Raw genomic sequence first — 22,919 nt, forward strand, 5'->3', positions numbered from 1 at the left:
GCGGTCTGGGCCCGGAACCCGGCCGCCCCGCCGCGGCCCTCCACCAGCAGGCTCGCGTAGCAGTCCCTGGGCCCCCAAAAGTCGACCCCGCACGTGGCGGGCGGGGCCACCGGGGCGGGGCAGAAGTAGGGGCGGGGTCACCGACAGGATAGGAGCGCGTTCATAGGCGGAGCTTGCAGGGCGTGGCCACCAGGAGGCGTGTCCACATGGAGGGCGTGGCCATCGGCGGGAGGGGCGCGTCGCCCGGAGCCCAGAGCCCGCTTGCGTCAGGCGCGAGTCCGCCGTGGCCGAGGCGCCACCGCCTGGGGACAGGCACGGGCGAGGGCGGGTGCGAGCGCCCGGGGAGGTGGTCCTCGGGGCGGGGACGGGGCGGGGCGGCGCGGCCCACGTGCGGGGATCACCCGGTGGGCGGGGCGGCGCGGGGTCGGAGTTGGCGCCGGGTCCGAGTCCGCAGTCCCCATCTGCCGTCCAGTCCAGGTCCCCTTCCCGGCGTCGGTTCCGGCCCTGCCCTGCAGCCATGGCCGCCCGACTGCTGCGCGCCGCGGTGCTGGGGCCGCCGGGCTCGGGCAAGGGTACGGTGAGCCAGCGCGTGGCGCACGGCTTCGGCCTGCAGCACCTGTCCAGCGGCCGCCTCCTGCGCGACAGCCTGCGCGCCGGCTCGGGTGAGCCCGCGGGTGGCGGGTGGGTCCGCGGGCGGCGGTTGCCCGGTGGCCGGCGTGGCCGGGCGGTGGCGCAGTGGCCCTCTCGCCCGCCGCATCGTACGTGCCGGGGCGCATGCAGGCCCGCGGGGGTGGGGCGGGAACGAGGTGGGACGCGGAGAGGAAGGGTAGCACCCTGCTCCCCGCCGCGCCCCTCCCGGTCTCTGGCCCTGCCTGAGTTCGGGTGCGCACCCACCTGTGGGAGTCGAGCGGTCGCGGGGGCGGGGCGGGACCCGTTTTCCTTGAGCCGAGCCCGCCGGCTTGGAGAGGCCCGGGGGGACGTCGTGGCTCACACGGCCCACAGTCCCTAGCACCCCTCGGCCCCACCGGGACGAATGTCCCCAGAGCCTCTCCTTGCTGCCAACCACCCTCCCCACCCCGCTATTGGTGATCTTTGCTCCTGCAGGTGCGGGGCACGCGCATGGGACATATCTATCACCTCAACACTGCATGCCCAAGGGGACGGGGTGTGGGGCCCAGCACCCTGCTCGCGAGGGGACAGGTGGTCCCTCTGGCCCCTCCAGCAGAGGTTACACCAACCTCCAGGTTACTTTGTTGGCGCTGGCTTAGGGGTGCTTCCTGCAGTGCTGCGATCACATTGCATTTTTGCCCCTTAAATCCCTCCCCTCTCCTTTCTTGGGACAGCCACTTTGGTTTCCTGTCAGCGGGGGTGGGGAGGATCATACAAAGTGCCTTTTCAGGGAGTCACACCCTCCCCCTTTTTGATTTTGAGGCGTTTTCACTAAGTCACTTAATTTGCCCAAGTTGGGTTTCAATGTTTGAGCCTCCTGCTTCAGCCTCCCAGAGTGCTGAGCCACTAGGCAGAGACTTGAACAGCCCGCCTTATAGAGAAGGTCCAGGATCACCCAGGTCTGTGTCACCCTGGCCCCTCTCCTTCCTCCCCCACTCAGGGGTTATAGGAAGGGGTGGCAGGGGGGGATGAGTCCAAGCCCTTGGGCCGTGTGGCTTGTTTTCAGTTGGACAGCCTACCCGGGCCTTTGATTCCCTCTGTATTTGGAGTGTGGTTTGAGCAGCTCGAGGGTCCCTGGACACAGTGGGGAGGACCAGGCAAGTCTGACCCTTGGTACCTGTTCCCTTTGGGCCTGCGGGCTCCTGTGGACCCCAGGCCCTGGCATTGTAAAAGAGTGCGTGCTGGTAATGACTCGATCCTGGCAGAGGCTTGTGAAAACTTTCCACCCGCTGTTGCCCTGGATCTGGTTTTAAAAGTGTTCCTGGCCCTGAAGCTTAGCTCTGCTTGCCCCTGCCTCCGTCCTACCGCCCCCTAACCTTGTTTCCCTGGTCCAAGGACTGTGAAAACGTACAGGTTTTTTTTCTTTCCTTTGGGAATCAAATGCCTCTCCTTGTATCGCTGTCAAGCAGAGGGGAGAAAGAGAAGCCTGCTGTGTGGGCTGGCGGCTCCCTTTGTGGGCCAAGTCAGAGCCCGAGGAGGTCTTGGCCTGGATGGAGCACTGCCCAGAGCCCTGCAGTCCATGCTGGCGGCTGGTGTCCGGCAGAGCACCGGGTGTGGGTGTGAGCCTGGCCAGTGGAGGAGTGTGGCTTCTGGCGCCCTGCGGCCTTGTGGCTGCTGCCTGGAGACAGCCACCCTCCTGGAAGGGCAGTTCCGGGAGCCCCTGCCTTGCCCGCCCTTCCATCAGAACAGGCTTTGATTTATCTTAGGGGTTTTTTTGTTTTGTTTTTTAGGGAAGGGTCTACAGGGTGTTCAGGGTCTCACTACTAGATTGGATTTGTAGGGATCTGCCTGTTTACAGCCTCCCAAGAGCCGGGATTACAGGTGCTTGCCACCGCGGCCAGTCTCAGTTGCCTCTCAGCTTGCCCCGGTGGCAGGGCTGGTATAGAAGGCCCAGAGATCGAACCTGGCCGCTGTACCTGGGGTGCCTTAATCCACTGAGCTATTTGGCCAGCCCTGATTTATCTTAGTTTTATTTGCTATACTGAGGGTGGAACCCAGGGCCTTCACACTGAGCTGTGTCCCCAGGCCTTCATTTCTGAAATAGGCATCTGGCAAACTACCTAAAGCCATGAAAGGGGCTCAGCAAGTCCAAACTCATGACCTACGTCACAAATTCTTACTCTGAAGGCAAGGTCTCGTTACGCAGTCCAGCCTGGCCTAGAAGTTCTGATCCTCCTGCCTCAGCCTCCTGAAGTTCTAATGACAGGCTTGTGCTGCCAAACCTGACCAAATCACGGGCCCTGCTTCATGTCCCTAGAAGTCAGCCTGCACGATGGTCTGTGCTGTTTCTGTTTCTCCAGTTCGGGTGGAAGGCGGTTTGTGCTTGTGGTGGGCCTGGGATTAGCGCCTGGATGCCGGGACCCTGCAGGCCAAGGCTCAGTCACTGCTCTAGACCCCTTGGCGGGTCTTCAGCTGAGATCTCTTCCACTGCCCCTTGAGTCAGTGCCCGAGAGCTGCCTCTTCTTATCAGCGGCCAGGTGACATGTCACCAGCATGTCAGCCCCGTCCTGTGTGTGTGTGCACACACCTGTATGCACTGGCATGTGAATACGTGTATGACGAGTGCCCGCACGGCCCCTTACAGATTTTAAACCTAATGCGGTGGCGACCCCTGTCTTCCCAGCACTCGAGAGGTGGGGGCGGGAAGCTCGCCCTAAATTCGAGGCCTTGTTTGAAAGTCTTTTTTCTGAAAGTGATTGGCTTTTGCTGTTGGGGTGCCCCTGCAGGCAGCAGAAGCCTCCTGGATGGAGCGCTGCTAGTCACATTGTGCTGCTGGATGTTCTGTCTCACGCGCAGGACATTTGGCCCATTTCCACTCTACTCATCTTGGACTTGGCTGCAAGGAGCGCTATTCAAGAACAAACCTGTTTCTGCTCCTAATTAATATTAACTGTAGCCTTCTGGTTCCACAGAAGGGACTTGTAGATCCAATTAGATGGGGGCTGAGCCTCCCTGAAGAGATGGTCCGGTCAAAGGCCTCGGTGATCTTGGGTGTTCATTAAATGTGGACGCGTGTCTTACGTAAAAATGACGGTTTCTGAGAGCTGGAGGGGGAGAGGGAGTGTTAGACTGGGGAGTCAGAGTTCTACCCCACCCAGGTCAATTTGATCGCTCTAAACTGCACACTTGTGATCTTGGCATTTGGGAGGCTGAGGCAGGAGGAGCTGCTGTGAATTCAAAGCCAGCGTGAACCACAGAGCGAGACCCTGTCACAAAAACAGCAGAAAGCAACATAAAACTTAATGCTGGCAAAACATGGAAGCGGCTTCGTGGTGGCGGATCAGGCTGGGTGCTGCATCATCTAGTGCTCTGGACGCCCAGATAGGTCTTTGGCTGAGAGCTCTTCTACCGCCGCTCGAGTCAGTGTCCAAGAGCTGTCTCCTTTTGCCAGTGGCTGGGTGGTTCGCTGTCACCAGGCATGATGTGGTCCTGTTTAGAGGGCCTTGTGGACCCCTGCAGTGTCCTGGCCTCAGGCCACTCCCCCTGCATTATTTTTCTGTCTGTATTTAGGACAGGGTCTACAGGGTCTCACTATGTAGATTGGACTTGTAGTGATTCTCCTGGTTTCAGCCTCCCAAATGATGGGATTACAGGCACGTCCACCACGCCCAGTCTCAGTTGCCATCTCAGTGCACCCCGGGGTGGGGCCAACATGGCTTGTGGCAGCAGGGATCAAACCCCGCTGAGCTATCAGGCTGGCCCTTCCAGGCTGCACTTTGGCACTATTTTTTTAAACACTTTTTTTTTTTCTATTTTTCAGTTTATTTGTTACAGGGTCTCCCTATAGAGTTCTGACTTACAGTGATCCTCCTGTCTCATCCTCCCCAGTGCTGGGATTACAGGCATGCGCCACCATGCCCGGTTTTGAGGCTGGCACAGTATGTGGTACCAGGGATCGAACTCAGGTCCTTGCACTTGCCAGGCAGGCCCTTAGACTGCTGCGCTATCTCCCCAGCCTAGTGCGTCGAGGTTGTTGAGAGCAGCTGTTGGAATGTGTGGAAATGGTCCTCCTGGGAAGGGAGAGTGCGTCTGCCAGTCCCAGGGAGTCTCTCCTGCCTCAGCCTCGCAGAGTGCTGGGATTAGGGGTGAGTCTCCCTGCACCAGGCCCAAGTGTGTGGAATTATGAAGGGCATCTGCAGGGTGTCTATATCGGTCCACATTGTGCAATTAACACTTTCCTCGCTCACTTTTCCACTGTGCCATTTCCTGATGGCCGGGTCCTCTGGCCCTGTAGTCCCCTTAGCAGATGATGATTTTCAAGAACAGGAGAGGTTGAAGGACATTAGGTTTTCCTGGCCCCTGCGCTTGCTGCTTCCCCCCTGCTTCCTCTCAGTGTGGCCTACAGCGTGGTAGTGGAGGTCTGTTTGTGCAGTTGCGTGCAGGGAGGCAGATGTTACGTCTGGGCAGATCCCCCCCACCTTGGTGCCGGCCTCTCCCCTTTGGTGGGTGGGCCCTGCTGCTGATCGTTTTTTCTAGGCCGCAGCACCCACAGGGTTTTAGCAGTTTCTTGGGGGTGGCGAACCCGTGACCAGCATCTTTTGATGCTTAGGGCTCGCTCCTGCGCTGGGCTTTTGGTTTGGGGACCACGGCACTTGATTAGCTTTTTTTTTTTTTTTTTTTTGAGTCCAGGTCTTGCTGTGCACCACAGCCTGACTTTGAGCTTGCAATGATCCTCCTGCCTCAGCCTCCTGAGTGTTTCACTGGGAGGCGTGCACCGCCATTCATGCTTGATTTTGATGAAACCGTTTGGTCCATGTTTGCTGTGGTGCTCATGCTTTTGGTGTCCCCGTAGCTGAGAGTCTGTTTCCTAATCCCAGGTGAAGCCATCACTCAGGTGATCAGTGATTGTGGAAGTGATACAGGCAGGAAAAAAACTGTCAGGTGGATGACCTCCAGATGGTGTAGGGGACGTGACTCCCGACCTGGGAGGTACCTGCACAAGTTTGCATTCTCTGAAACTGAAGAATGAATTTTAGGAACAAATGGAGGTTATGAGCAGAATATATTTATTGGGGGAAATAAAGCTCCTGTCTGAGAAAGGGACAGGAGGGGGGCTCGAGCAGGTTGTCCCCAGGAAGTTATCTCTTTCAGGGACTTTTATAGAGGGAAACCATGTGGTGAGGCAGGTCTAAGGTGGTGGAGAAGACATGGGAACTTGCTTGGGTGGGCATGAGGTGGGACAAAGCTACGATCAGCCAATGAGATTACAAGCACCATTGCTCAGGTAAAATTGATCAAATCAGTACCAAATGAGGAAGTGAGTCACATAACAAGCTGGCATGAATACAGGACAGGGTCTCTTCCTGTTAGGGATTGGGCTAGTGGTTCATATGGGCTCTTTCAAGGTGATTGAAGGGGGGCTGGGAGATGGCTCAGTAGAATAAGCACTTCCCTGGGCCTGAGTTCAATCCACGGTTCCTCAGAAAAAAAGAGTGATTGAAGGATTTTTTTGGGCTGGCTCAGGATGCCTTAAGGGCAGGTCTGGTAAGGCATGAGGATCTGGGGCCCTGAGGCTGACTGCTTTGCTTAAGCAGGCACTTAAACAACTGAGGTAAAGGGCAGGCACCCAAAAGTTCAGAAGGATTTTTTTTTTTTTTTCAAAGTGATTGATACCTATGTAGAATATCAATCCCTGATGCCCATCCCTAGGGAAGTATGTAGCTGTGTTTCCTCTTTTGTCTTTTTTGTTTGTTTGTTTGTTTGTTTTGCTGTTTTAGGGAAGGGTCTGCCCGGTGTTCAGGGTCTCACTACTAGATCAAACTCTTAGTGATCCGCCTGATTACAGCCTCCCAAGAGCGAGTCACCACGCCCAGTTTCAGTTGCTGTCTCAGCAAGCCCCAGGGTGGGGGTCCTCTTGGTCTTGAGGTGTGGCCCATAGGGGAGGGTCTGTGTCTTTCAAGTTGCAAAATCACCTTGTCTTCCATCTTGTCTCCTTGAGGGCCTGGCCCTGTCTGACTGCCTCTAATGTTTTCTTTTTTTTTTTTTTCCAGAACCGGGGATTGAACTCAGACCCTTGTGCTTGCCAGGCAAGCACTTATTCTACTGAGCCATCTCCCTGGCCCAATGTTTCTACTTCATTCAGCTGCCTACAACAGAAATTTCTAGAATCTGCTAGGGCTAACAATTAAGTGTCATGGTATCAGCAGAAAAGTGGGTAGATGTTTAACGAAACACTTGCAAAGTCAGTGTTTTTCCAAGAGTGTTAGAGTAAGGGATTGTCTCTTTCTGCAAAGAGTTTACAAAGTAAAACATGCGCTCAATTTCCTAGGAGGCCTTTATTGGGCTATTTTTATTGTATTAATATTTCTTTGTCTTTTGGAAATGGGGTGTCACTGTGTAGCTGAGGCTGCCTTGAGCCTAGGCTCCTGCTGCTCAGCCTCTTGGGTCCCCGGGGGGGGCCCCACCGCAGGCGCTGTTTAAACGGCGTCATCCCTGGGCGGGCCTTTCTCTGCTGGTACCTGTTGGCCGGATGGGGTGGGTGTCTCTAGAGGTCCGCACCATCCATCTATGACCTTTTGGTTTGTTTTCCTAGATTTTAACTCTGTTCTTCCCACACCCCCTTGCTAAGGAAGACCAGCAGAGATCGTAGGAGGATTACAAAGCGCGGGCCACTCGTGAGCCCGGGCTGCCGAGCCTGTGACCCGGCAGCCGTGAGCACAGCCTCACCACACCACCGTCAGTTCTTCCAAAAGGCTGAACAAGTTTGCCCCACTGGAACGCCAAGGATGCAGCCTTTACAGCAGCCGTCAGAGTGGCCCAAGGGTCGCATGTCCCTTTCAGGCGGCTCTGGGCTTCCTTGTGCTTTTTTCAGGGCTGTCATGGGAGGCAGCGTGGTGAGTGCTGTGGCTGCAGTTGCCGTGTCGCGCTGTCACTTGGTTTTTTCTTCTTTTTTTTGTGGAACCGGGGATTGAACTCAGGGCCTTACACTTGCCAGGGAAGTGTTTATTCCACTGAGCCATCTCCCCGGCCCCCCACACTGTCACTTGTGAAGGGTGCTGTGGGGTTCCTTCCGCTGGCCTGGATACCCGTGACACGGCTGTCAGCTGTTGCCTCTTCCTGCTCTGGGGGAGGAAGGCTTTTCCCTTCTACTGTGTCATAAGCCACACCTTGAAACTGTCCTCAGGCCACTACGTGCCTGAAGTTGGCTTTGTCTGGTGGCCTTTAGTCTGTGGCTTGGAGGATGATGGTGGAGGTAGCTTCTGCTGGCCCTGAAATTGCCACATTTCTTCCAGAGGAGTGGCCCAACCCCTGCGCAATTGCAGCCTCGAGCCTTCTCTGGGCCTGGAGGGGTGTGGCAGCACATGGGCGCCCTTTCCCCAGGCCTACGCACACCCCGCAGAGCGCACAGGGCTGTGGCCTGGTGGAAAGAGAGCGCAGGTGTCGGGGTCCCGGGGTGGGGGGCCAGTGCCCGCGCCCGCCTGGCCTCCTCTGATCTTGAACTTGGGGATGCTAAGGTGTGTATTTGTATGTCCCAGACACTTGAGCTTACACTGGGGTCAACATTAGATTTTCTTCTGTCCACCCCATGACGGTGATTCAGAGGTTGGACTCTGGCACCTTGGCTGTTCACACACGGACAGTGTCCCCACCCCAGCCTGACCTGTGACCGGGTCTCAGTCCTAGGGCAAACCAGGGAATGAAGTTCCTCCACCAAGGGAGTGGAGTTAAGAGCTTTGTCTGCTGTCTATCTGTTGCTTTCTTTAGCAAAAGCTCATAGGTCTCTGCTAGCTTGGAGTATGTGAGGGAACTTGGGGTAATGCTTGTCCACCTGGTGGGGACTGTAGGAGCTGGCCCAGCACTTGGGAGGCTGAGGCAGGAGGGTCTCCATGAGTTGGAGGCCAGCCTGGAACTATAGTGAGACCCTGTTCAAAAAACCGAGAGAGATAGACTGAGAGGGCGACCATGGGTTTTGGCAGTCCCCCCGCACTGGGGCAAGTGTGGGTTTGAGGGAGGTTGCAGGCTCTTCCCTTTTCCGAGGCAGCAGCCTGCATCTGACTGCAGGTTTAAGCCATGACTCGCGGTTTCCTGGGGCTTGTGGGTGTTCAGGTCACCTGCCATGGGGCGTGTATGCCGCTGCCTGTAGGGACTGTGCCTTCCTCCCTTGGAGACCAGGCTGGAGCCTGGGAGCAGTGGCAGTGACCTCTCTGGCCCAGGATGGACAGGGCCTCCGTGAGGGCTGCGGACCGCAGGCACTATTCTGACGCCTGCTGGCTACAGCTGGCCTCCAGTGTCCATCACCTGCATGCTCAGCTCTGCAGGGCTGCTGAGAACCGAGGGTCATCCACTCTCGGCGCATGCTGTGTACTACCGTCGGACTCTTTTGAGAGTATTGCTGTTGTGGCCAGGCTGGCCTTAGCATGTGGTGGTCCTCCTGCCTCCTCGGCTTCCCGTGTGCAGGGGCAGTGGGAGGCACGTGGTGGGGGCGAGGACAGAGAGTGCAGCCAGGACCGCCGCCTCGGCTTGGCGGAAGCGGGATTGAACTCGGGCCATTGTGCTTGCCAGGCAAGCGCTTATTCTACTGAGCCGTCTCCCTGGCCTGCAGCCTTGATTGGGGAGGACGCGGCCACAAGCCGCTCCTGGGCAGTAGTCGCAGCTCCTGAGCCTGAGCGCTGACCCTGCTGTGTGTGCCCACGCCTAGGATGGTCCCGTGCCAGGCTGTGCTCATGCAGGATTCAGAGGCTGGGCTGGCGTGGGCCTTAGTCAGGGAAGGGCTCAGGTGCCCGTGCCCAGAGCTGGAGCCCTAGCCCTTCCGCCGCCGACTCAGGTTTGCGTGAGCGCTGTGAGGACAAGCACCCGGGGCCCCCACATTGGACTTCCCAGGCAGCTTTTGCTGCCTTAGCCCTTCCTTATAGGTGGGGAAACTGAGGTAGATGTGAAGCCTGCGCTGCGAAGGAAGTCTCAGGTAGCCTCTAGGGCTTAAGCTGACGCCTTCACACTGAGGCACCCCCCTTGCATTTTGAAACAGGGTCTCTACCATCAGTTATCCAGGTTGGGCTTGGACTTGCGATCCTCCTGCCTCAGCCTCTGAGTGCGGGGATGACAGGGTGTCCCGTCCCGTCCCCCCCCGCCCGGTCCTTGGCCATTGCCAGATTCCGAGGTTTCTTCTGGTGGGCCAGCCCGGGGCTGCACAGGAGCTCACGCCCAGGCCCTGCACGCCTCCGGCAACCACTATGTACCCAAGGGCTTCTCCTGATGTCACGCCGAAGGACTCCTGACAGCTGCTTTTTAACCAAAGCTTTTTAAAGCTTGTTTTCTACTAGAAGAGATTCGTCAGAGCGTCAGCAAGGATATGCAGTTTATAGGATGACATTTCTCTTGGGAAAAATATCTTCCAAGTGGTTGCTTCAGGGCCAGCACGTTCTGTGGGCGAGGAGAGAGAGGACCTGGTTTGCAGAGTCAGCCGTGTGTGGGTGTGGATCAGTCAGGCCTGCTGGCACGTGTGTGTGGGAGGGTATGGGGGACTGCACCCAGGGAGAGCTGGGCTACCTCGTAGTCCTTTTCATTCTTTAATTTTGAGCCATGGTCTTGCTAAACCACCCAGCCTCAAACTTGGGATCCTCCTGCCTCAGTCTCCTGGCTCGCTCAGCTGGGAAGGTGCCACCAAGCCTGGCCAAAATGGGCAGTCTTTTGGCAAGAAAATGAAATGAAGCCTTCCTTCCTTTCATTTGGGTTGTGCAAGAGAAGATAGGGGAGCATTCTTGTGCTCTGACTTGGCTCTGAAGGTAGGCCTGGCTTGCAGGGCCTGGTGGCACACGCCTGTCATCCCAGCACTCTGGGAGGCTAAGGCAGGAGAACTATAATTCAGAGCCCAGCCCAGGGAGCTTAGTGACTTGGTGAGCCCTTGCCTCAGAGTGAAGATCTAGAGAGCAGGAGGAGGCTCAGTGGCCCTGGGTTCCATCTCCAGCACCTCTGGAGGAAGAGGAGGGGAGGGAGAGGAGGAAGGGGGGAGGAAAGGCAGGCTGCACACTGGGGGCCTGGCCAAAGCACCCGGGGCGGGCGATCCCCCAGACTCCTGCACCCTGTCCCAAGATGCGTGCCACAGTGGGCACACAGCTGCGCAGTGGGGATTTTTTGGCAGAACTGGGGATTGAACTCAGGCCCTTGCACTTGCCAGGGAAGTGCTTATTCCACTGAGCCATCTCCCCAGCCTCAGCAGTGGGGATTCTAGACAGATCCCAGGACTGTGGAGGTAGGGTCTGTGAGCTGCACGCCGTGGTGCCCACGGGACACAGAGGTGAACATGGGAGTCCTTTTTGGTGAAGACAGTGCAGTATGGGTTTTTGGCTTTTCAAAGTTACTTAATTATTTGGTTTTCTGAGATGGGGTCTTCTATATAGTCAGGGTGTCCTTGAAGATCCTCCTGCCTCAGCCTCCCGAGTGCTGGGATGACAGATGTGCACCACTGTGCCCCACGTGAGCTGCAATGTGGTTCAGACACCCATGCTCTGGTGGTGGCCTCGTTCCATGTCCTTGCTTGGCTGGCAGCGGCTTTCACATGCGGAAACTACAGCTCAGGCGGTGTGAGGATTCGAAAATTCATATACACTGCTTGATCTGGGTAGAAAATGAACGTGTGTTTCCCAAGGTTAAAGTGGATTCTACCGGTTGGAGTTTATATTTTCTTCCATTCTGTGGGAAAACAGAAAATCAGAAAGCAGTTGATTTTTGATGTTGACTTTGTATGTGCCCCGTTGCTGAGCTGGCATTTGGTGAAGTCATTCAGGTCTCAGCACAAGGTGACATCTCTTCCAAATAAGGACACTCTGACTTCTTCCCATTCTCGTGTCCTTTCTCCTTTCGGGCTTCTCCTTGCATGGTCCAGGCTGGTCTTGGACTCACCGTGTAGGCCAAGGTGGCCTTGAAGGTGTGGTAAGGTGACCCTCCTGCTTCAGCCTCCTGCGTGCTGGGTCCTCTTCCAGTTTCTCCGTTTGGCTGGCTGTGTTTTCTGTCTGTCGCCGTGGCTCTCAGGGAGCAGATGGCTGAACAGGCAGCACGCGCCGTGGTTGAAGCTGGCAAGCTGGCCTTTCAGATCCTCTGGCAGCGTCTCCCCTCCGGGGGCGAGCAGCAGTTGCCGTGCCGGGCGCTGGCGCCTGTTCCGCCCAGGAGGCAGCCTCAGCATCCTCTCTCCTGTCCCTGCAGAGGTTGGTGACGTGGCCAGGCAGTACCTGGAGAAGGGCCTGCTGGTGCCGGACCACGTGATCACGCGGCTCATGATGTCTGAGCTGGAGCTCAGGAGTGGCCAGCACTGGCTTCTGGACGGTGAGTGGAGGGGGTCACGCTCTGTGGGGTGCTGGGGGTCCCCTCCCCACTCATGTAGTCCTGGTAGACTGAGAGTCCCTGTACTCTCAAACTTCCTGCCACTTAGAGAGGATTACGATTTGACGACATGGAAACTATGGAGCCCGGGCTGGCCTGGACCCCACAGCAGTCCCCCTGCCTCAGGCTCCCGAGTGCCACGTTCACGGGTGTGTGCCCCGACACTTGGGTCCTGGAACTCATCTAAGTCTGAGGTTCTTTCTTTCACTCTCCAGGGGCTACACAGGGTGCAGCTCTGGGCAGTGGCTTCTTTACCTTGCAGAGTGAAAGGAAACTGGGAGCACTCAGGGAGTGCGGGAGGCACGAGGGCGCGTGATCAGCAGCCCCGGGCCTGCGAGCCCTGCGCATGCGCTTGGCCGAGCAGTTCCGGGCTGCGTGCTGCCTCCAGGTGCCTTCAGATGTGTGGGGACGCTGCGCCAGCCAGCTGCACAGGGCCTTCTCGCCCAGGAGGGAGGGCAGAGCACAGCCGCGCGTCGTGGCCCTGAAGAGGGAGCTCGGTCTATTCTCCCCGTGGGGAGGACCTGGACAGTGACACTGGGAAAGGATTTTTTTTTGGCTGGCTCAGGCTGCCTTAAGGGCAGGTCTAGTAAGGCATGGGGAGCTGGGAATTGAACCGCGGTCCCTTGAGTCTGACTGGGTTTGCCCCAGCAGGCACATAAACAACTGAGCTAAGTTGCAAGCCCCCTACACTGGGAAAGGGATGGGTGGATGGGTGGACCGAAGGACGGATGGGTGGGTGGGTTGGATGGGTGCGATGGATGGACAGGTGGATGGACAGGTGGGTGGATAGAGCGATGGGTGGCTGGCTGCCTGCCTGGATATGTTGATAGAGAATGGCTGGCTGGAAGGATGAGTAGATGGAAGTGTGGGTGGGGCGATGGCTGGTCCGACCCCTGCTCCTGTCTTCTGCTCTTTTCTTGTCCCCACAGCCTGCCCCATCGCAGCCATTCCTGCCTGCACAGTGCTGTGTAGGCTCTCGCTGCCTCCTCAGTGTGCTCCGGAAAAGCCATCTGGCCCCTGGCGGTCCATCTGGCTTGGTGGATGCTGTCCTCAAGCTTGGCGCCAAGCCTTCTGTCCTGGGCACTGAGCCCAGTGTGGGGGCCAGGCAAGGGCTCTGGTGACAGGGGACACTGCCAGGGCTCCAGGTTGCTGTGTGGAGGTGGCCACAGGGGTTTTTCTTTTCTTTCTTTTTGAGACAATTACAGCCAAGGCTGTTCTCCAACTCAGAGCCATCCTCCTGCCTCAGCATCCTGAGCACGGGGATCACAGGTGTGCATGGCCCCACCTGGCCAAAGTTGATCTTTTAAGCTTCCCATTGGGAGACAAGATAGGAACGGTGCTTGTCCTGGCTGTGTCGCTGTGGCCATGGTCAGCCCGAGTGGCCTGGCGCGCGGCGCGGGTCTGTGGGGCTCTGTTTCTTCTGCCCTGGCCCTGAGCACAGGAGGCACAGAGCTCCACAGGGGTGCTTGATGGCGAGGGCCCCAGGAAAGCGCACACTGGGAGGTGGAGTCCCCTGGCCCTGGGGACCCTGCAGGTCTCCCAGGAAACCCACACTGTGTTATCCATTGCTGCTTGTAGCAAATGCCAACGGCGGTGAATGAATGGGATAGCTGGGTGTGGGGGGTGTGCCTACAGCCCCAGCCACTCCTGGACACCGAGGCAGGAGGATCATCGAGAGCTCAAGTCCAGCCTGGGCTACATAGCAGGGCGTCTGTAGGAGAAGCCTCCATTTTCTGGCTGTTCTGCTGTTGGAATCATGGGGGCCGGGCAGCAGAGTGGGGTGCAGGGAGTGAGTAGGTTGGTGTGGACGAGTGAGGTGGGGTTTATTTGCAGTACTGGCTCTTTAAACGGGCCTCTGAGCTGGGCTACTCTGCAGCCTTTTTAAATGATCTTGTTTTGAGACAGTGTCACTAAATTGCTCAGGGTGGACTTGAATTTAAGGACCTCCAGCCTCAGCCTCCCAGAGTCCCCAGAGCGGTCCTGTCCCAGCACGCCTGCTAGTTGCTGCCCGCAGGAGGGATCTTTCCCTTATAGTGTGGCCGTGGAGATCAGAGATTGCTTCCCACACCCCGCGCAGCATGCTGCCACCTGCTGGCCACATGGGGAGGAGCGCCCACGGGGCATTCTGGCCTTGTGCAGGACTGGCGGCTGGTGCCCGGCGGTGGAGCAGGGCCAAGTCAGCCGCCTGAGAGCCAGGGTGTGAGCGCCCGCACTGCCCAGATAACTTTCTTAAAAAATGTAATTCCTTAAAGGATTACAGGACAAATACGCAAATTGTTATATCCATAGACCAAGAACTTTTGACAAAATTCAGCAGATTCAGAGTAAAATATGATTAAATTAGGAATTAAAAGATAATATCCTTTTTCCTACACAAAAATTTTAACTTGATTTTTAAAATTTTAGTTTATTGGGCCAGGGAGATAGCTCAGTGGCTTAAAGCACCTGCCTAGCAAGCGCAAGTCCTGAGTTCAATCCCCAGTACCAAGCCCCACTTCTTTTTAGTTACTGGTACATGCGTGTAGCACGCAATGTCTGCACGCCTTGTGGAAGGCTGGTGCCCGTACACAGCGTCTTGCTTCCTTTCTCCATCCCCTTTTGCTTCTGTTCCCCTCCACCCATCCCTTGGGCCTCTTCCTTTTTCCAGTACATGTGTGCAGTACACCGGTGCTCACCTTCTGTGTGTGGCATTGCTGTGTGTGTGTAACACATTCCACTGCCTTTTATTCCTCCCTCATCCCATCCCGCCCTCCTTCCTTTCTCCATCTTTCAATCGTTTTTCTTCAGATAACTTTTTTTTTTTTTTTTTAAGACGGTCTCACTGTGCAGTTCAGGCAGGCCTTGAGTTTACTTTGTAGCCTAGGCTGGTCTCAAACTCGGAAAGTATCCTCCTTCCTCCTGCCTCAGCCTCCTGAGTGCTGGGATTGCAGGCATGGGCCACCACGCCCCGGCTCAGGACTGAAAAAAGTTTCAGATAACTTTTTAAGAAATGCCTGGTTTTGGATTTGGCTTCTATTTTTTGTGGCTCTGAGGATGAAAGCCAGGGCCCCAAACACACTAGAGGGGTCCTTCATCCTGGATACACGCCCCCAGCCTGGAAAATACCTGAGTGCTGGGCTCTGAGTGCCTACAGCCACTGGGTGGGGAATGGAGCCAGAGCCATGTGCCAGGTGTGGACCGCAGCCCTGTCCTCTCTGGAGAGCTATTTTATTCTGGGATTCCCTGAGTTGTGACCTTGTGCAGTCCGGGCTTGTGCTTGGAATCCTCCTACGTCAACCTCCCAGAGTTCTAAAACAGGGAGTGGGGCTTCGGCTAGGAACCCGGGCCTGTCACAGGGTTACCTCTCAGGTTCTGTGTGACTAGTCAGACTTCACTGCCCCCACAAGTGTGTTGGGAGCTGGCTAGGGGCGATTATCGCACAAAAGAGACACCAAAGGGTAGCGGGGAGCTCTTCCGATGAACTGCAGCTCGCTGACTTGGAGCTGCCCAAGTGCAGGCAGCAGACACGGAACAGCGCATTTCCTGCGAACCTCCACGCGCAGGGCTGGACAGCACCTCAGTTAGGGCTCCTGCCCGGGCTGCTTCCGGGGTCCTTCCTGCGCCTTTGCCGGGTTCCTGGCCCCACGTGCTCTGTGTTTGCGTGCAGGGTTCCCGAGGACCATCGGGCAGGCCGAAGCCCTGGACAGGGTCTGCGACCTGGACCTGGTCATCAGCCTCAACATCCCCTTCGAGACCCTGAAGGATCGGCTCAGTCGGCGCTGGGTCCACCTGCCAAGCGGCCGCGTCTACAACCTGGACTTCAACCCTCCGCTCGTCCCCGTAAGATGCACAGAGCAGGGCAGGGCGGGCCATGCGGGGTGGGTAGGAGTCCGCTGCCCGCAGCAGCAGGAGGAGTCAACCTACTGAGTGGCCAGCGGAAGGCAGGGTAACGAGGAGGCGGCAAATGGGGCCGGTGGGCGGGGCACACCTTTACAAATGGAACCCCCGGATGCTGATGGGACCCCGGGAAAGTGGGGCTCTCATTTTGCTCAATAAAGTGTTAAAGCCAGATGTGGTGGCACATATCTGTGATCCAAGCCCTGGGAGGCTGAGGCAGGAGGATCGCCCAGAGTTCCAGGCCAGGCCAGCCTAGACTGCATGCAAAACCCTGTCTCCAAAACAAAACAGAAACAGTAATTTGGTAATTCTTTTCCTAGTCTCTCTCCTGCCTTCCTTCCTTCCTTCCTCCCTCCCTCCTTCCCTCCTTCCTTCCTTCCTTCCTTCCTTCCTTCCTTCCTTCCTTCCTTCTTTCCTTCCTGTATTGTAGAGAGGGAATCTGGCTGTGCAGCCCTGGCTGGCTTTGACCTTACTGTGTCCCTTCTGCCTCAGCCTCTGAGTGCTGGGGTCACAGGTGTGCACCACCATGCCTGGCCCCAAAGATTCTTAGAAGGTTTGAAAGCCTTTGCTACCAAGACGTTCGCCAAAGCTCAGCTCCCTGGGAGGAGCGCTGCAGCTCCGGGGCTGCCTGCGATGATCTCGGAGCCCCTGCGTCCTGTGGCAGGAACACACAGTGGACACATCCTGGTTCCTTCTGAAAGCTGAGCTTCTCAAAGTGACTGTGTGGCTGGTGGGAAGGCAGATAAGAGGAGTGCGCAGGTCCCGCGCACCTTCTGCCACCCCGGAGTCTGCGCAGGGCGACAGCGTAGAACCAAGTCCTGGTGCCCAGGGCCTGTGGGTGAGGCACTGGCAACCCCGGGCAGATTCCTCCAGGGCACCTCTCACTGGCCGTAGCAGGAATGTCTGTGTGTCTTCGCTCCTGGGCACTGCTCTGCAGCAAGCCAGGGCACTGCCACCAAACCGCCTGAGTGCCCTGTTCACCCCCACCCCGTGCCCTCAGAGGGCCTTTAGTCTGGTAAGAGGACCAGAGAAATTTCAGAGAAGCTGCAGTCCTTGAAGCTGCCAGAGATGGTACTAGGTATTTCTACTACATTAGTAATTTTCCTGACAAATTCTTTGAGACATTGTATTTTCTTATTTAGCATATTAAGAACTCAAGTTTCATTTATGTGTAGTTGTTGCTGTTATTTTGTTACTTTTTTGGCTGGCTTAGACTGCCTCAAGGACAGGTCTGGTAAGGCATGTGGAACTGGGGATCGAACAGCAGTATCCTGCGCCTGACTGCGTTTGCATAAGCAGGCGCTTAAGTGCCTGAGCTAACCGGCAGGCCCCGTGTTGCTGTCATTTTGAAGCAGTCTCCGTGCAGTTAAGGCTGAGCTCATTGTGTAGCTCCGGCTGACCTTGAACTCTCAATTCTCCTGCCCAGCCTCCTGAGTGGGAGGGGAGGGCACAGGCGGAATCTAGGCGCCTATTCTGGGATGACAGCTGTGCACCACCATGAAAGAAGTTGATGTAGAAAGGAAAGCAGTTGGGGAAGATTTCAGGGCTAGGGAAACGTTGTACGTAGACTTGCTGCCGGGGGTTTCAGCGGAGGGATTTCTCTGAGAGCCCACGAGAGACCCCGTCCCTGCTGTCTTCACCGCAGCACCCCTCATGGGGCAGGAGAGGGGCTGCCATGAGACTGCTGTGGCATGGCTGGCCCTGGCTTGCTCACTGCCCCACCCCCACGTCTTAGGGCGTGGACGATGTCACTGGTGAGCCGCTGGTCCAGCTGGAGGTTGACAGGCCTGAGGCAGTGGCTGCGCAGCTGCGGAGGTACAAAGATGCCGCAAAACCCGTCATGGAGCTGTACAGGTGAGCAGCCCGGAGCAGAGAGGGGGCGCAGGCTGCGGTGGGCCGTGCTTCCCGAGTGTGGGTGCAGTGATCTGCTCAGCGTCTGCGGATGAGGCTAGGAACCAAAGCCCTCAGCCTTTGGCCTCTGCTCAGCATGCAAGTGGCACCTGGATTTTGCCCCTCCCCTCCCCCCTCCTTTTCCCTCTCTCCTGTCCCCTCCCTTCCCCTTCCCTCCTCCTGGTGCAGCCCTGGGTACTGACTGCTCTCTGGCCTTGTGGCCTCCAAATTCTTACGGCCATTAGCTGAGGTCCTTGGGCCCAGGCCTGGGATGTCCTGTGTCCCGAGTGCCTGCAGCTTGCCGCAGTGTGCTTGGGAAGGGCACTTGGAGGCTGATGGGGTTCCCTGCCGTGTGCCCTTCCAGAGGGGGCCTGGGCCTGTGTGGCAGCAGGCCCATCCTCTGCTCATGGTGCTTTGGGGCACCACTGGCTGCCAGTCCCTGCGGTTCCTGCAGCGCCGCGCCTGTCACTTGTCTTGCAGGAGCCGCGGCGTGCTGCACCAGTTCTCTGGGACGGAAACCAACAAGATCTGGCCCTATGTGTACTCACTCTTCTCCAGCAAGCTCACGCCACTGCAGTCCCAGGAAGCCAACTGAGGCCCAGGCGGCAGAGGCTGGACCTTGTGGCAGTTTTCTAGGGAACCGTGACCCTGAGGGAGGACAAGCAAGTACGAGGGCCCGCGGAAAGGCCTCCCGACCAGCCTTGTCCTGCCGTCCACCTGTGGCCTGCAGTGATGTGTCTCAGTTGCCCAGGAGGGCGGCACCGCGCTGCCTGCTCTGTGCTCCGAGCCCCGGGGTCCCCTCTCCCACACCGCAGGACAAGAGGCTTGGCTTCCACCCAGTGAAGACGGACGTCAGCTTTCCTCTTCTCACCCTGCGGTCAGCTATGGCCGAGAAACAAAGGATGACCAGCTTTTTCCCTCTCCCCAGTGCTGGGGGTGGAGATGGGGGTGGGGGCCCAGGATTGCCCAGCAACGTGCTGAACCTGAAGCGCCTTTGTTTTTGCATCTGCCACCTCCGACTTGTTCTCCTTTTATTGTGAAAATATTAGAGCTCCAGAGTCCTAGGTTTTTCAGGAACATGAGAAATATGCCCTGTGATGCTACACAATCGTGTGTCTACAGAGAGAGGACCTAGATGGTACGGAATGCCTGGATGAGCGGAAGAGTGGAGTTCTTAGTGCAAAAACAGATGCCGACCGCGTTGCCGGTGCTGCCTCTCCCGTGACGACACATGCCGCCCGCCTCCTCAGTGCTGGGATGCAGGCTTGGCGGGGGGCAGCCGTCACGCTGGCCACGGCTTTGCCGCTATGGGGCAGGCAGTCTTTTCCCTTCCTCCTGTATTCCAAAGATGCAGACTGTGCACAGCCACAAGGTCCATAAATACAGATAGGAATATTTTGCCATTCCGCTTTTGGTTAGATTTTCTGTTCTTGGCGTGGTAGCTGCCTTGAACACCTTGCTGTCTGGGAAGAGCGGTGGAGTTGCCCCTGCTGCCTTAAGAGTGCGTACGGCCCGCCTGCTGTGCCTGCCCCTGGGTGTCCTCTGCTGTCCCCGGGGTGAGTTCCATGTGGCCCTTTGTACCAGCAAGCAAACACAAAGCCTGCTTCAGCCTCCAGTGGGTGAATGCGCAGTTCCTTCTGCGGGCGCCTGGTGTCCCACAGTGCCCCGCATGCCCTCTGCACCCCAGCCTGAACCCCATGCCCCCCTTGCTCCCTCATAGGAATGCACCCTGCCCAACCTCAGGATTTTTGGAGAACCAGGTGAAAGCAACCTGCGGGCATCCCATAGTTCAGTGTTGCCGTGGAGACGGCTTTCAGAACCCAGGAATAGTAGAATTCCAGTTTTTTTTGGTGATTCAGAGAGGGAAGTGTGCCCCCCTTCTTCTAATGCAATGATTGCCTTGGGGGGCTGGGGGGGACACAGCTGGACCCCAGACTGGATCTACACTCCTCTGTCCTCACTTCCATCAAAATGTGATTGGAGCCTGCTTCTGGCCAGCCAGGGAGTGTCAGCAGCATCCCCTGGGGCTGCCACAGGCTGAGTGGGTGTGGCCTAAGGAGAAAGGTATTTCTGGTTTTTCTCAATAAACTCATCAGTGTTCTCTTCACATAAACATAATCCATGAAAATTATTATTACTATTTTTTTCTGAGACATAGTCCTTCTGTAGTCCAGGCTGACCTTGCATTCACTGTGTAGCCCAGACTGGTTTTGAACTCTCAGCGATCCTCCTCCCTCAGCCTCCCGAGTGCTGGGATCACAGGTGTACACCACCCTGCCTAGCAAGGTGACAGCAGAAATCATTCCTTTTCTCCTTCGTGGGAATGTTGGCAAAGTTCCCTGGTCACGCTTCACTGCATAGTCTTTGGTGCGGGCTCAAGTCTGCCTCTGTGCCAGGGCATGGGGGGCATCTGCAGGGCCACTGGGGGTAGGGTGTAGCCTGGGTCACAGCAAGGGTTGGGGTTGGGCAGAGCCGTTCAGGCTGAAACACCGCACCGCATGATGGCCCGGGAAGGGGAGGGAAAGAGGCTCCTTTAGGTTGACTGTTTTTTTTTTTTTTTTTTGTGGGGGGAGGGTGTTTGTTTGTTGAGACAGGGTCCCACTATGTAGCCCAGGCTGGTCTTGAACTTGCAGCAGTCCTACCTCAGCCTCTCAAGTGCTGGGATTATAGGTGTGCGCCACCATGCCCGGCCCTAGGTTCACTTTTGTCAAAATATTTCCACAAGGCCGGGCGTGGGGGCACGTGTATGAGCTGCCGTGTCTGCTGGGACCTTCCTCCTGCAGCCCACAGAGGTCACTGAAGTGGCCCAGCCGTCCCTTTTCCCCTTGGCTGTGAGGAGGCTGAGCCCTCAGCCCTGCCGCGTGTGCCCTGAGGCCGCGGAAGCAGTCCTCGCTGCTGTCCGGGGCACGTGCTGGTGGCTTCACCGCCACCCTCGCCTTCTGTGTCCTGGTTCCTGTACCCCTTGTGCGGCCCCATGGTTCCAAATGCCGCCTCGATCGTAGCATAAGGGGCTTGCTTCATGTCATCCCCTGCCTTCCTGACACCAAGCTCCCATGCTGACCCCACCCAAGGCTCCAGCTGGCAGGGGAGGAGGGCAACCTTGGGTGGGGCCTGCCAAGGGGCACTGCCACAGCTGGCCTCCTCGTGCCATTGAAGCTGCGAGATGGGACAGAGCTAGGTGGAAAGACTCCTGCACCTGTAAATGGGGTCCTGATAAGATGTTACCTTGCTGGTGCCCACATTCAGAGTTTGACACTGGCTGCATGTCCCGCTGAAGCCTGCTGGAGATTTTGCTTAAATCCAAAGGACCCAGCTCTGCGTGGGGGTGACAGTGCTGTGGTGTTCCTGGCAGCACCTGTCATCTGAGGGCGCTGTCAGCAGCTTGTTGCCGGGGAGTCTTCCCAGCAATCTTGTCACCTTGGATTTAGAGATTGAAATAATCCTGTGTATTGAACACTGGCTTCTCATGCCTACGGGGGCTCATGAGGTCCAAAGCGCCTGTCTCCCTTCCCTGGGTTAAAGTTTCCCAAGCCACATGTAGCCCTGCCTGGGATCCTCACCCTCTGTGACTCGCGCCCATGGGGCTGCACCCTGTGTAGACGAGGCCGGTGTCTCCCCTCGGCCCAGTAGGTGAGCGGGTGTCTGGGATGTTCACACTCACCTGGTGAGGTTTTGTAAAGATCCCTTTCATTTAAAACAAAGCCTCTTGTCTCTGCTGAGGGGCAGCTGCCATGGGAAAGATGAGATGTTCAGGGCGGGGCTGCTTTCTCCCTCCGCTGCTGGTCTCATCTTCTTGGTGTCTCGGAGGAACCCCGGTTGAACAGGTCTTCACCTGTGACCTGGCCCAGAGTTGGCGCTCCTTCCCTGGGTCAGCGACGCGAGCTGGCTTCCAGAGCAGGAGTGCAAGCCCAAGCCCCGGTGACCAGAGCCCACGACGCCTCGTCTCCGCAGCTTCCTGTGTCTGTTAAGACTTTAAATCCAAATGACACCAGACCTTATCCCTCTTGTACCTACCAATCACACATTTTTTTTTTTTTTTTTTTTTGTGAGAGGTCTCACTATGCAGTTCAAGCTGGCCTCAGATTCATGGAAGTTCTCCTGCCTCAGCCTCCCAAGTGCTGGGGTTACAGGCATGCACCACCATACTCGTCCAATTGCACAATTTTTGCTGAAATAAATGCCATCATCCATATGCCTCTGGGTGTCACTCAGCCTGGACTCCCCATGTGTGAGGTGTGTGAGGGACTGGGGACACTTCCAGAGGGCTGAAGCCCTTGCATGGCATGGATGCGAGTGTGGCCCTTGGTGACACTTAGCCCTTGGAATAGATTTCCTGTTGGAAGCCTTCCTAGAGGTGCTGCAGCTCCAGGCCTCCCCAGTGCAGGCCATCTTGTATGAGAGAAAATGGAAGAAAAGCTGGTTCTCCGTCTCCACATAAGCCTGGAGGTATATGGGCGCTCAGAACACTTCCCGCTTTGTGAGAATTTGCACTACTGATTTTTATAGACTCTGATTTCAAGGTGGACAGGTCCCCCGGGACTTGGCTGAGTTACAGCAGCTTTTCACAGTGACCCTCCAGCTCCCGCCTTCTGTGGCCCAGGGACACCAGGCCGGGTTCACTGGGAGCCCGTGACAGTGGTAGCCCTGTGATCCCGTGCTTGCTCAGCAAGCCTCTTGGCCTGTCCTCTGTCCTCTGTCCACTATCCTGACTGTTCTTGTGTTGTTGATTGTTTTGGTTACCTGGCTTAAAAGTTGATTCCTACTTTTCCACTGTTAGAAATAAAGGTTTTTCTGCGCATAACCAGTCCGTGCACTTAGTACTTGTGCTGCTGTCCACAGTTGGCAGTGAAGTGTAAGTTCTTGTCATGGAGCTGTGCTCTGGCCTCCCACCACAGCAAGCCTCCAGCTTGTGAGGAGGATGAAGAATACTGTGTGCACGGTGACACTTGGTGGCAAAGCCAGGTCTGGCCCCAGATCCGGGTCCGCAGCCCTCTGGCCTCTCTGCTGCGTCACCACACCGCACATCCCCTTCAGCGCTGTGTCCATCCAGCCTGCCACTCACTTCGGGTTTAATTTGATGAGTTTCTGAAACAGCATCTCACTGGAGCCAGGCTGTGGTGGGCACATCCTGTGCTTGGGACGAAGTCGGGCTTCTGTGGGACTCTGCA

General features: G+C 56.9%; 1 protein-coding gene across 1 annotated transcript; it reads left to right on the forward strand.

Moving 5' to 3' along the window:
* Positions 1 to 292: 292 nt before the first annotated feature.
* Positions 293 to 19,910, forward strand: Ak4 (adenylate kinase 4). Its single transcript, XM_004633973.2, has 6 exons — positions 293 to 328; positions 478 to 662; positions 11,809 to 11,928; positions 15,632 to 15,804; positions 17,597 to 17,715; positions 18,232 to 19,910. Exons 2-6 carry the CDS (start codon positions 518 to 520, stop codon positions 18,344 to 18,346), a joined length of 672 nt encoding a protein of 223 aa, XP_004634030.1. The 5' UTR covers positions 293 to 328; positions 478 to 517; the 3' UTR covers positions 18,347 to 19,910.
* Positions 19,911 to 22,919: the final 3,009 nt, after the last annotated feature.

This window comes from Octodon degus, unplaced genomic scaffold (assembly GCF_000260255.1).
Source record: "Octodon degus isolate 3935 unplaced genomic scaffold, OctDeg1.0 scaffold00057, whole genome shotgun sequence".
Lineage (NCBI taxonomy): Eukaryota > Metazoa > Chordata > Mammalia > Rodentia > Octodontidae > Octodon > Octodon degus.